The 12,162-nt window shown below is 41.7% G+C and overlaps 1 protein-coding gene across 1 annotated transcript in view; it reads right to left on the bottom strand.

Moving 5' to 3' along the window:
- Positions 1–2,031: 2,031 nt before the first annotated feature.
- Positions 2,032–12,162, bottom strand: part of LOC131886992 (potassium voltage-gated channel protein Shal-like) — a 12,161-nt gene continuing 2,030 nt past the window's right edge. The window contains exons 2-5 of the mRNA XM_059235474.1: positions 10,187–10,349; positions 9,924–10,109; positions 2,448–2,582; positions 2,032–2,383 (exon numbers count right to left, since the gene is read on the bottom strand). Of these exons, the coding sequence (XP_059091457.1) occupies positions 2,096–2,383; positions 2,448–2,582; positions 9,924–10,109; positions 10,187–10,349 (772 nt within the window). The 3' untranslated portion in view covers positions 2,032–2,095. The remainder of the gene's footprint in view (positions 2,384–2,447; positions 2,583–9,923; positions 10,110–10,186; positions 10,350–12,162) is intronic.

Here is a 12,162-nt window from a genome sequence, read left to right as displayed (position 1 = left end):
CGTCATTGAGATGACTCAGGTAAGAGAAATATTTGTTTCCCATGAAAATGTTTAAATTTGAAATGTTTCATATGTTTCATCACTGTACAGTATTCACCTTCTCTGAATATTGTACAGTCCCAACTTTTTTAGCCTCTCCCAATACGAGAGCTCTCTCATATCCTCAATGTTCCTAGTAAAACATCTTTGGACCTGCTCGAGATTTTGCAAACCTGCTGAACTCATTGGAGCCCAAATGGGAGAGGCATATTCAAGATGCGGCTGAACAATCGACTTGTACAGAGTTAGCATCGTGATACTGCATCTGGACTTGAACGTGCAATACATCCAACCACATGCTTGAAAAGCTTTACCAACTTTCAAGTGGATATGCTCATCGAACTTTCCGTTATCTTGGAGGACTACACCTAAATCCTTGACACCTAAATCATTGCTGAATGCCTTTGACTTCATCATCGAATAACGCGATGTCTAATGGCGTCGACCCAAAGGTCATTGAGCGGAATTTCATTCCATTCAGTGCCATGTTACTCGCGGCAACCCAAGAGTAGATTTGGTCTAGGACTTGTACCAGACGACCAAAATTCTGACCATTCCTACCAATTACCAATTTGTATCACCAGCATAGGAAGAGATACTGACAGTACTACTACCAAGCTTCTGAAGCGGAGGAATAAAGACGATGAAAAAGAGAGCACCCAAAATGGAGCCCTAAGGAACACCTGTCTTGACATCATGTATGTCGCCAAAGATCCCCCAACCTTAACCAATTGGTTCCTACTATAAATGAAACTTCTTAACCGATTGAGAACCTTGCCTTGGATCCCAATCTCATTGAGCGTGTTAACTAAAAGACCATGAACTACCTTGCCAAAAGCCTTGGCAAAGTCGAGATAAACTACATCGACTGATTCATGGCTCTCCAGTCCCTCAATAACCTGCTCTATATGCTCAATCAGTTGGGTAACCGTTCTAAAATGTGCTCGGAACCCATGCTGGCTAGGAGGAAGGACTTCATGTATATCAAGAAATTCAACAAGTTTGAACTTCATGATCTTCTCAAACACCTTCGCAATATTCGAAGTGAGAGAGATTGGCCCTTAGTTACTAGGGAGCGACTTATCTCCCCCTTTGAAAATTGGTACAACATGAGCTAACTTCAGAGAAGAGGGGAACTTGCCCTGATCTAGGATGCAACGCATCAAGTACGAGAAATCAGGAGCAAGAACCAATGAGCATCTCATCAGAAACTGAGATGTCACACCATCAGGGCCGGGGGAGCTCGAGAGTCTCAAGTCCCTGACGGCCTCTAAAGCATCCTGATCTGTGACTACGAGATCATCTAAATGCTCAACTTGACAAGCTTTGCCAATCTCAGCAAACTCATCAATAGAGGAATGGGTTGTTGCTCCTATACTCTTTGGAGTTGAAAACACACTTCGGAACTGATCTCCAAGGATGTTGGCCATATTCTCAACATTGTCAATAGCTTTCCCATTGACCTCAAAGGGCCCTATAGCGTGTCATCTTTCTCATGGGGTTTGCATAAGAGAAAAATGCCTTCGGATTCGACCTAACCTCTTGAACAACTCTATTTTCCTTTTTCAACTGATCGGTCTCAATGGAGGCCTTAATTCTAGCTTGGATTAAATCCAACTTTCTTTGAAGGCTAGCCACAACTACTGGATTCAAATTGCTCTGGAGCCTCTTTGCTAGTTTGCAACTCTTTTTGAACAGATTCTTTCTTTATTTCGGAATTTCAGACTGCACTCAGAGAGTGGAACAGATGTCCTCAAAACTAGAGTATCTGTTTGCAAAACCGTATCCAAAAACATATTTTTTGGCTCAATTCAAATTTTGTGTCATGATTGTGTTTTTTGCCTTCCTTTGGCGGAACCAATTTTTACTACATTACTTTGCTTCAATTAAATGCGTCAAAATCGACAACATTTCTCGGCAAAATAAGCTATCTTTTCGTTACCTTTTTTGGCAAAATTTCTACCTCTTTCCGAAATCTAATGATGATTCCTGTTATTTGGGCAAACATTTTATTGTTTATATGGGTAATGGGAAGTCATAATACTGTACACATCGGTCAGAGGTTCGAAATTTTCACATTGGTCTGATTATCAGATATTGCTTCTCCGGAAGTGTCTTCTATATTAGAGGATGGAAATGACGTTTCTTGTGTTTGCAGGGCAGAAGATGATTTATGGCGGTCATCGTGATGAGTAAAGCGAACTTGAACGTCATTGAAATCGTCTTCTCTTCTGTTTCCAATGTTGATCTTTCTGTTATGAGGATGACCAGAATTGGAATCTGAACAATTTCCCCCTTGATTAGGAGTGGCTTTGCCACTCTCTAGTTCTAATTGATGTGGATCCTTTGGATGAAATATGTTATTAGATTATTTGTTCGTGCTTATCAACTCCATTGCTATGTTTTACCCCTTGGCAACAATAGCATGAGCTAAATACGTTTGGGACTTTGCTCTTGTCAGGTGAAGCAGATCGAACTGGACTGGTCCCTAACTTTTTAGGTGCTCCATTGAAGGGAAGGTCAACCTCCACGAATTCTCGATCCTACGGACATAAAAAGAGACACATCATATTAAATCATGACCCTATGAATTCAACCAGCCCCGGCAAACCTTGGGCATTTTTTTTCATACATGGAAGGCATTACGAAGGGGCAGGCCAGATCCACCCATTTAATATCCAATTAAATCGTTGGCCAAGTAACACCTCACGGAATATTCAATATCTACTGTAAGCATAACTCATCAGAGGGCTTCCCTCATTCATCAGGGGGGAGGGCTTAGACCAATTTAATGCATAAAAGCGATATTGCATTGCTAATATATCATTTTTAGACATTATTTAAACGAAGAACTCGATGACATTTTCTTGCCCTGAAAGAAACCGAGGTAGATGTATATAAAAATTATGGTAGACTGCCTAAATGAAAAATCAATTGTTGAAATTATTGAGTTCATCAAGCGTACCCCATTAACAAAAGTTCCATGAGACTGAAAATCCAGTGTCCATTATAAGTTGACAGTGCATACAAACCAAAAAAACAATCAAAGTACAAATTACAACTCGTAATAATATGAATTACCATTAGATTTACGCCAAAAAATTGCAGCTATGGTTCCTCAACATGAATGGACCCTATTAATGATATTTTTAGTGATAAAACAAGAAAATAATGTCAACTTCAAAGTCAATATTTGGCTCCAGATACTTTGTAGACTTTTCAGTCCAATAGTTTTATAGCGAGTGAACACGACGAGAACTTCGAACCAAGTAAATAGTCAAGTCTGCTCGTTCAAGCAGACCGCCATACCACATCCCCTTGGTAGTTTATTGCAGCTAAACATTAACAAATAGTGTAATTTACAAAATCAGATATTAGAATGGTACACAAGACGGACTTTTTTTTAGACATCAAAGGTTCATAGGTCCCTGGGACAATATCCTGTGAACGAAAAGCGAGTTTCAAGCAATCTTTTAAGACAGTGTCGGTTTTGCCGTTAAAATACAGCGCAAAATAATCCTCGCAACTCTCCAATACCCTGTAAGGACCAATGTAAGGAGTATTAAGTGGAGGCGACACTGCATCCGAACGAATGAAAAGAAAATCCGCCTTCTTGAGGGCTAAAGATGACTACGGAGACGGAGAACCAGTTTTTTTGGGACTAACATAAGGAAAAACTTCAATCCGATATCGAACATCTTGAACTAAGGCGCCGTAAGGTGAACTAAGGTGAAACTGGACTCGTGCTGAAGAAACGGACCGGAATTCGCAGGGATTCCCTAAAGGTAGCCTGCACGCCTGAATAGCCTAGGTTGGGCTTGCAAACCGATCGGAGACCTTAAAGCCCGAAGGGAAGTTCTCCCATCCAATCTTGAGTTCGAAGGAGTTTGGCCATCAAAGATACCTTTAATGAGTAGTGAAGGTGCTCCACGAGTCCATTCGCTTGAGGGTGGTAAGCAGTCGTCCTGGTTGAACGAAAACCCCCCAACTCCTGCCAGAGACCTGACTTGAATTGTCTACCGCGATCTGTAGTGATAACCTCCGGCACGCCAAAATCCGTTCATGTAGAAGGCACAATCATTGGTGGTCATGGAGAGCATCAGGACCATCTCGGGACAGCGATCGATCAATCATGGTGAAAAAATGTCAAAAACCACTAGATTATGGCAGAGGCCCAACAATATCCACATGTAGATGTTCAGATCGACCAGTCGGAGTGACACGTGACCTAAGAACGTTGACATGATTCACAAATCCGCACGAAATCGCGAATGTCTTTTTTCATGTTGTAACTCACAAAATTATCATGCACAGCACGAGTTGTGGTTTGGATCTCTCCATGACTGAGATCATAGAAGATTGGTGTCATGCGAGATATCCATGATATACTGGGCGAGGGGAACCAGTAGAAACATGAGACAGGATGGAAAAACATCAAAAATTTTCCACTTGCACTTGAGTCCTGCAATGGCACCAGGCAACGCTTTAATGTAGGCATCCTCCGACTGCAATCTTCGAAAAGCGCTCCAATCAAGTGGAGATGCAGCAATTAGTACATTGATGCGTGATAAAGCATGGCCAACGCAATTATTCTTGCTCTCAATATAACGATATTAAGTCGGTAGTATACTCTGAAATAATTGAAAAATATTGAGCCTGACGATCACTCCACGTAAGGCCGTTGAAATCCATAGCCGATATCAATGGGCGAAGGTCAATAAAAGACAGGAAATGACAAGCCTTTGATCGAATGGCGAACATATATCACGGCTTCTTCTTTATACCCAACATCTGGCGATCAAACGCGTTATTTTTGATTCAGCAGGTGACAATACACGAGAGAAAAAAAACTGCAGGTTTCCAACTGGATGATGAATGCTATTCCAACACCGCCCTAATTCCGGAGCCCGAAGAGTCGGACGTCACAGCCAGAGGCACATCAACGCGAAGGTAGACCAATAACGCTCGTTGAGACAAGGTAGATTTAAAGTCCTCGAATGCTACATGATATTGTGACGTCCAATCAAGTTCAACCTTCGGCTTTCCAAGTTCACAAAACGGATGAACATGATGGGAGTAACGTGGACAATACCGGTGATAATATTTAATCAACCCGAGTAACTCACAGGGATTGACCGTCCTGTGGAACAAAATATTCCAAGATGTCATGAACACGTTCGGGCAGCGTTTCAATCTCTAAATGAGAGATCTTGTGGCCCAGGAAAGATAGCTCGTCTGCACCAAACAGACATTTATCTTTACTAACCACTAATCCTTAAGACTCCAGCCGTCGAAATACATTCTTCAAATGTTGTTGGTCATCATTTTGATGATCCCGAATAATGGGACGCAAAATTGTGTACCAGTATATCAAGCAATGGATAACTGTCGGGAGATTGTAAGGACATTCAAAATCCGATAATCCCCACAAGCTCTCCACCAACCATTGCTTTTGCGATGCTGGTTTGACGACGATGATTTGATAATTTCCCGATCTACACGATCTAGTGTTTCATTTTGTGACAAACAGTGGTACCACAGAGGTGAGATATAGGGAAATCACGAGACGTTTATTCTTCATGTTCGCCAATAAATGGTGGTGGCTCAAAAAATGCTGCCCAAAATGGGCATTGGCACATTTGCCACGGTGAATATCTATTCAAAGGGGGCTCCAAGACCAATATAGATGCGACGGGTAAATGGTCCATACGAGATTATTTTAGACCCACCAGGTGTGACAAGATTACTCAATGAATCAAGGATGAAACCAATCGACGTGGTCAAAGTGATGTTGAAGCTCCGGAATCGACGAGGAAACTTATGTTGGATAATGAATATATTAAAGAAGAATCCAAGGGGATCGCGTTGGAACACGACCCAGTTGGAAAAAAGTAGGAGTGGCTTCCGACGACACAACAACAGGACAAGAGCCTAAAACTAGTTTTTTGAAGTCCTTGTGTGACTCATCTGGCACCCCTTGAGCCTTGATGGATCACGGCAACGATAAGCATTTTTCCCGAATTTGTGATGCAAATAACATAAAAAGGATTGGAAGGCTTGATCGCCGAAATACAACTTCAAGAAGGTGCAGACGAATTGGACAGATTGAGGACATGTTCTTAGAAAAGGTCCAAAGGCTCATCTAGCCGAGTCGCCAGAGAGGCACACATGAGAGTGGGAAAATCCTGCAACAACTTATTTTTCGTTAATTTTGATGTCATCCACCTCATCCAACAATGACCTCGCCTGGGCTAACCCAACAACGGGCATGGAATCGGGAACCAAGTCAACAAACGAAGGACACACCTTGGGATGCTTTAATGGTAAACATCTTGCAGGAATCCGATTTTAAAATCTTTTATGAATGTTTGTTGTCCTGCTCTGGAAAAGGCACTGAAGCCGAAATCCTCGAAATTATGTCGCTTCCCAATGCTGACACGACATACCGGGTGACGCACGTTTCCATGTGATAATTCGGGTGGCAGATGTCTCGGACGTGCTGAGGCTTAACACTTTGTTCAATCAATCTAATTTTGTCAGGAACAAAAGTACACGCATAGTCCACCACTCGACCAAATTTGCAGAACTCTAGGACCATCTAGTCTCATTGGCCAGGCAGGCCTCCAGCTGGCGCAGCCCTGACATAGGAGGCCGGCACGGAGTTCCACTCCCTCTCCACGGCGGACTTCATGGAGCCCATGTTGGGGTGGTAGATGGAGCTAGCCTTGGAGTTGGCGTAAGACCACACTAAGTAGTCCAAGGGGTTCAAGTTGTAACTGCTTGGTGGTCAGAACCCCTTGGACCAGAAGTTGTCCCTCACCTTGTTCTTTAAGTAGGCCAATGGCGTCCTTACTGGTGTGGCAGCTGGCGCCGTCCTTGACCAAGACGAAGTTCCCGACGCCATAGATGGCGTCCAGGACTAGGAACACCTTCATCATCAGGATCTTCCTGTTCATGGGCCCGTCCATGTTGCCTTGAATCCATACCCTTGGGAAGGCATTGCCGTCAGAGCCCACAAACCTGAAGGACATGGCCTTCTTGGGAAACTTGGGGCGCCCCACAAACCTGTTGCTGGGCTCAACAGCTTGGTGCTGGAGGCAAAGTTCCTGTTGCTGCGCCTGTTGTGATGTTTCATCAAGTGGAAGTCCTTTTTATCAAAATAAACCAGCACCTTTCCGGCCGTGGCGCACCTCATCTTGTTCAGCATGATCCTCCTAATCTCCAGGCGCTTCTGGCGCTGCAAGGGGGTCAGCTGCTGGATCTGGACCTAGCACAACGTCTTCAGCCCCAGGTCCTTCTTGACCACCCTCTCAATGGTCCTCTGGGGTCAAAACTCCTTGGAGAGCTTCGGCACGCTGTGCTTGGGGTTTTGGTTGAGGCTGTTCGTCACCACGTCCTGGAGGGACAACCTGGTCTCCTCTTGGGCCTGCCCAACTTCTCAAGGCAGTCGGTGGTCCCCCTGTCGTTGTAAGCCTTCCAGGCGTTGCAGACTGGGTTCTTGTGGCACTTCATGGCCCTGGCGATGTTGGCTTGGCTCTCACCTGGCAAAATTCAAGTGACAATGATTTCGCGTAGCCTGTTTGGGGCTATGGTGCGGCCTACCAAGACCTTGTTATGACACCTGTTTTTTTACAAACGTTGGCCTCAAAGAGTTTGCACAACCTCTTGTGCAAAAAAAATTGAAGTTCTGATGTCGGACGCAAAAGTTCTGATAAAATTAGGAGGGTTCACATGGATATGTCGTCATCCGGTAATCAAATTTTGTAGTAGATGACGAAATGCCTCGGAGTCGTCGAGAGAAACCATATTTGGGGTTCATGGCCCTAAAACTGAAGGTGCAAAGAGGGTGCAAAACAGGCCGAAAATGTAATAGAAGGAGCAAATAAAATCAACAAAGACAATAAATTTATTTTTCAAGGTAGTACTAATGGCATAAAAGATACCTTCTTTGAAATACAGTTTTGCCTCAATTTTGGACAATTAAAACATTTTTTTCCTTTGCCAGTGGTAGATCTTTAACATTGATTTGATTTAAGAAGAAATGGAATTGTTCTTTTTCAAAAGGAGAAGCTAGTTAGCAAAAATAAGGAAGGTGGCTACTGTATTGTGCATTTTTTTGGGCAAGTTAACTATCTCAAAAACCTACTTAACATTTTTTTGCACTTGAAAAGGGGTAGCCGAGCGGTCTAAGGGGTAGCCGAGCGGTCTAAGGGGTAGCCGAGCGGTCTAAGGGGTAGCCGAGCGGTCTAAGGGGTAGCCGAGCGGTCTANGCAAGTTAACTATCTCAAAAACCTACTTAACATTTTTTTGCACTTGAAAAGGGGTAGCCGAGCAGTCTAAGGGGTAGCCGAGCGGTCTAATGGGTAGCCGAGCGGTCTAAGGGGTAGCCGAGCGGTCTAAGGGGTAGCCGAGCGGTCTATAGGGTGGGCGGGGTGACGTTCAAACGCTAGTGCCAAAATTTAGCCTTTAACTTGTTGTAGCTTCCATTTTCTAAGAGTCCGCTCGCCAATAGGACAAAGCACCCATATCATGCCAGATACTTTTGTGACAAATGATGACTCGTACTTCGCGATCGTAATATTATAAATATGAATCTTTTTGTTCGTCTTGAGTACAGTGAAAGACTCAAGTTCTCTGCTGGACCCGACCCAGTACTAGTCCCATTTCAATTTTCAAAATGGATTCAACCCTGGTTTTCTAACGTAGTGTAAGGTCGCCTATACGTAAAATTTTTAGTGACTTGCTCTATATCATTGTCTTCAACATAGGGCAATTATAATCTGAGATCAACCACGATACTAAGCTAGTAATTAACTGCTTGACTTCAAGGAATCATATTCTGGTTTGGTGAGCTTAACACAAACCTGATGACTATACGGTCACTATAATTGATCCTAAAATCTAAGTTATGGTGGATCTACTAGAAATATATTTTGACATTCAATTTGACAAACAATTTTGAACTTGACAAATCCATTGTTCTCAAAACAACTTATCTACTAGGTCTCTACAATGTTTGGCGCCTGGTTTTTCTTATATTAAGCTTGATGATTCAATTCGACAATGAAACCAAGGTTCCTAGTAAGTGTCAATGCATTTTCACATAATTTATGTTGAACTTCTTTAAACCAATTAAAGCCGTGGGGTATTGATTAAAATTTCGAAGTGAATCAAGATGACTGATTTAAGGAAAATAGGGAAAAGTAGATATGGTTACAATTATAGTCCGATAAAATATGTTGATTTGTCTTCGAGCAAAAACTGCAGCAGTTTGGCGGTTCGAATGTGCGAAAGAGGTGGACTGAGGAATTGGGAGCAAGATGTTCAACCCTCTCGAATTTTTGCTCGACATACGAAAAACATTTTTTGTCAGAATCTAGCTATGATGATAATGAAATAAATTGACATTAACATGGGAATTTATACAATCAAACTACTTTTCTTCAAATACTGAACATGCAGGATTCCGATTATTTTCGTTCGTCCTAATTCAACTCATTTATATTGGCTGTATTCTTCAAGGCCAAAAATATAATGGCCCACTGTTATCAGAATGTATAGAGGTTCCTTTGATTTGTTAGCGACTCCTAAAACCATTATCATGTGAGGTAGTTGCGAGTTTGTGGAGCACAATGGAATGGACATCACAGGAATTGCATCATCGTATATTAGATACACAAATTGACACCTTCATATAACTATTAGATTTCGTATGAAGATAGATGCATCACCAAGTGTGACAATTTTGTGATTTGAGATTTCTAATTGCATACGAATAGGATTTTTTTTTTTTTTTATATGGTTCGCCTACTTCAATTTTTAACGTCCCTTTTTCAACAGAAAATTTTCTTATACGACGGACACTTCAGGTATGGGTTCCTTACTGTCGTTTTTTCCAAGCAGCGCAAGAGATGATGGTGTTGCATTTCAAATATGTCCTCTTTTCCGTTGTCATCAACGGCGATTCCAGCTGCTCGAGCCGCCATCTTTGCCTCTGCCGCTTTTTTCTTCGACACAAATGCAGCACCGGAGGTTGCTTTTGCAATCTGGATTCTGGCTAATCTCGCTTTCTGCAAAAACACGAAGAATACGAATTTGAATTTAGAATATCATGACCACCACGTACCACATGACGTTGTACGCTTACCTTTTGTGCCCGTCTCTTATCAGCTCGTTGGTTTTGATGATAAATCCTAGAGAAGTTTGACACAATGACGGGAACGGGTAGAGCAATTACCAACACTCCCGAGAGTGAGCATACTCCTCCAATGAGCTTACCCAACATTGTGCTGGGTACCATATCTCCATATCTAGAAAAAGACTCCTCAATATGAAAAGATGTATACGCCAATCATTGTCAAATTATGTTCAGCTTTCCTTTCCTTTCAGACTTGACCATAAAGAGGAAGGATTGTTTAATGACTAAAACTCGAGAATAAGCTTTTGGTCGAAATGATTTTTAAAGTCAGAGTACATGCGAAAGTAGTATAAGAAATAGCCAAACATGTGCTTTAGGCCACTTTGTCGGGTTTCTTTAGTAAAAGATTGGTTAGTACACATACCTAAATCAGAAAGTTTTCCAAGAAACTTCTTCAATCTTTATTTTTCCAAACAATCGTGATGTTCTGCTATGCCACCTACATACGCTAAATACGTCATTTACTCGTTCTCTTCCCTTGAAATACAAAATGGATTCAAAATATTGTATCAGTGGCCACACTTGGTACTGGACCAATTACTTTCAATTTACTTAATTCATTAAGTAATGCTCTAAGGCACATTTTTGATCATTGGTGATAGGGCAAGCATACCTTTACTTCCACGAATTACCATTTCCTCATCTTTTCGTGAAAACATTAGAATACTCTTCACTGAAACTTACTAAATTTCCTCAGTTAGAAATCCTAAAAAGTTTTAGGTCAACCCAAAAAAAAGAATGTTTTCGATACACTAGCCAAAATAATCATGATCGAGTTTTAATGTTTTCGAGTTTCTGATAGAAATGGTCAAGATTCCAGAAGCCTGGAAAAGGACCTAGATAGAATCTACTCTTGAGTTACTGAGAGTAATATGGCACTGAACGGAATGAAATTCCGTTTGATGACCTTTGGGTCAACTCCATTGAATACTCCACTCGTAGATAATGGAGGTAAAGATATTGAGTAGGCCTCATCTATGAAAGATTTACAATAGGTTTAGTCCTCAAAGAGCATATCCAGTGGAAGGTTGGTACAGCTTTTTAAATGTGTGGTTGGATATATCGTATGTTTAAGTCCAGAGAGAGTATCACGATGCCAACTCTGTACAAGTCGCATCTTGAATATGCCTCGCCCATTTGGGCTCCAATGGGTTCAGCAGGTTTGCCAAAGGTCGAACAAGTCCAAAGATGTTTCACTAGGAACATCAAAAGGACGAGAGAGCTCTCGTTTTGGGAAAGGCTTCAAAGGTTGGGAGTGTACAGTAATCAGAGAATGGACGAAAGGTACCTGATACTGTACGCTCTCAGAAGCATCCATGAGCTTTGTAAAACTCAGGACTTGGGGTCAATCATTGTTTAATGTGATTCCCTCTAACATTCGTATGGAATACAAAGGCGTTTTGATCCGATCGCATCTTTCAAGTAAGACATGGACAGATTTTTAACTAGCATTCCAAATCAACTCAGCGTTCGAGGACTAGCTCAGTCTGCCAGCTCCAAATATCATATAAGGATAAAAAGGTAAAAAATGGACGAAATATAACCTTTCATTTAAATAGTACTGGGGATGACATTTTTTGTAGCGGTTAGAAAAGCCCATAAAAACCAAACCAAAAACACCCCTGGATCTTGTCACCTTGCAAGAAAGTAAAAAAAAAACATTGCCAAAAGTGGTGCAGAGGAAACAAAGAAGGAAAAGACAAGAAACAAAAGTGAAAAATAAAGAATTACTGTTTTGCTAATTACTTAGGTTCTTGCAATGACGTACGTTCAGATCGGTGCAAAACAAAAGCAAAAAATATGATTTGAAAAGTCCAGAAAAGAGAAGTTCTTGAAATGGCAGAGAAATGTTGAAAATGAAAGAGGAGCAAAAAAATCTCCACAAGCCTAAGAAATGAAAAAAATGTTTGAACATTTTTATCTTG

The sequence above is a fragment of the Tigriopus californicus genome, chromosome 9 (assembly GCF_007210705.1).
Source record: "Tigriopus californicus strain San Diego chromosome 9, Tcal_SD_v2.1, whole genome shotgun sequence".
NCBI classification, from domain to species: domain Eukaryota; kingdom Metazoa; phylum Arthropoda; class Copepoda; order Harpacticoida; family Harpacticidae; genus Tigriopus; species Tigriopus californicus.
Note: the sequence above shows the minus strand (reverse complement) of the source record. Positions and strands in the feature narration are given on the sequence as shown.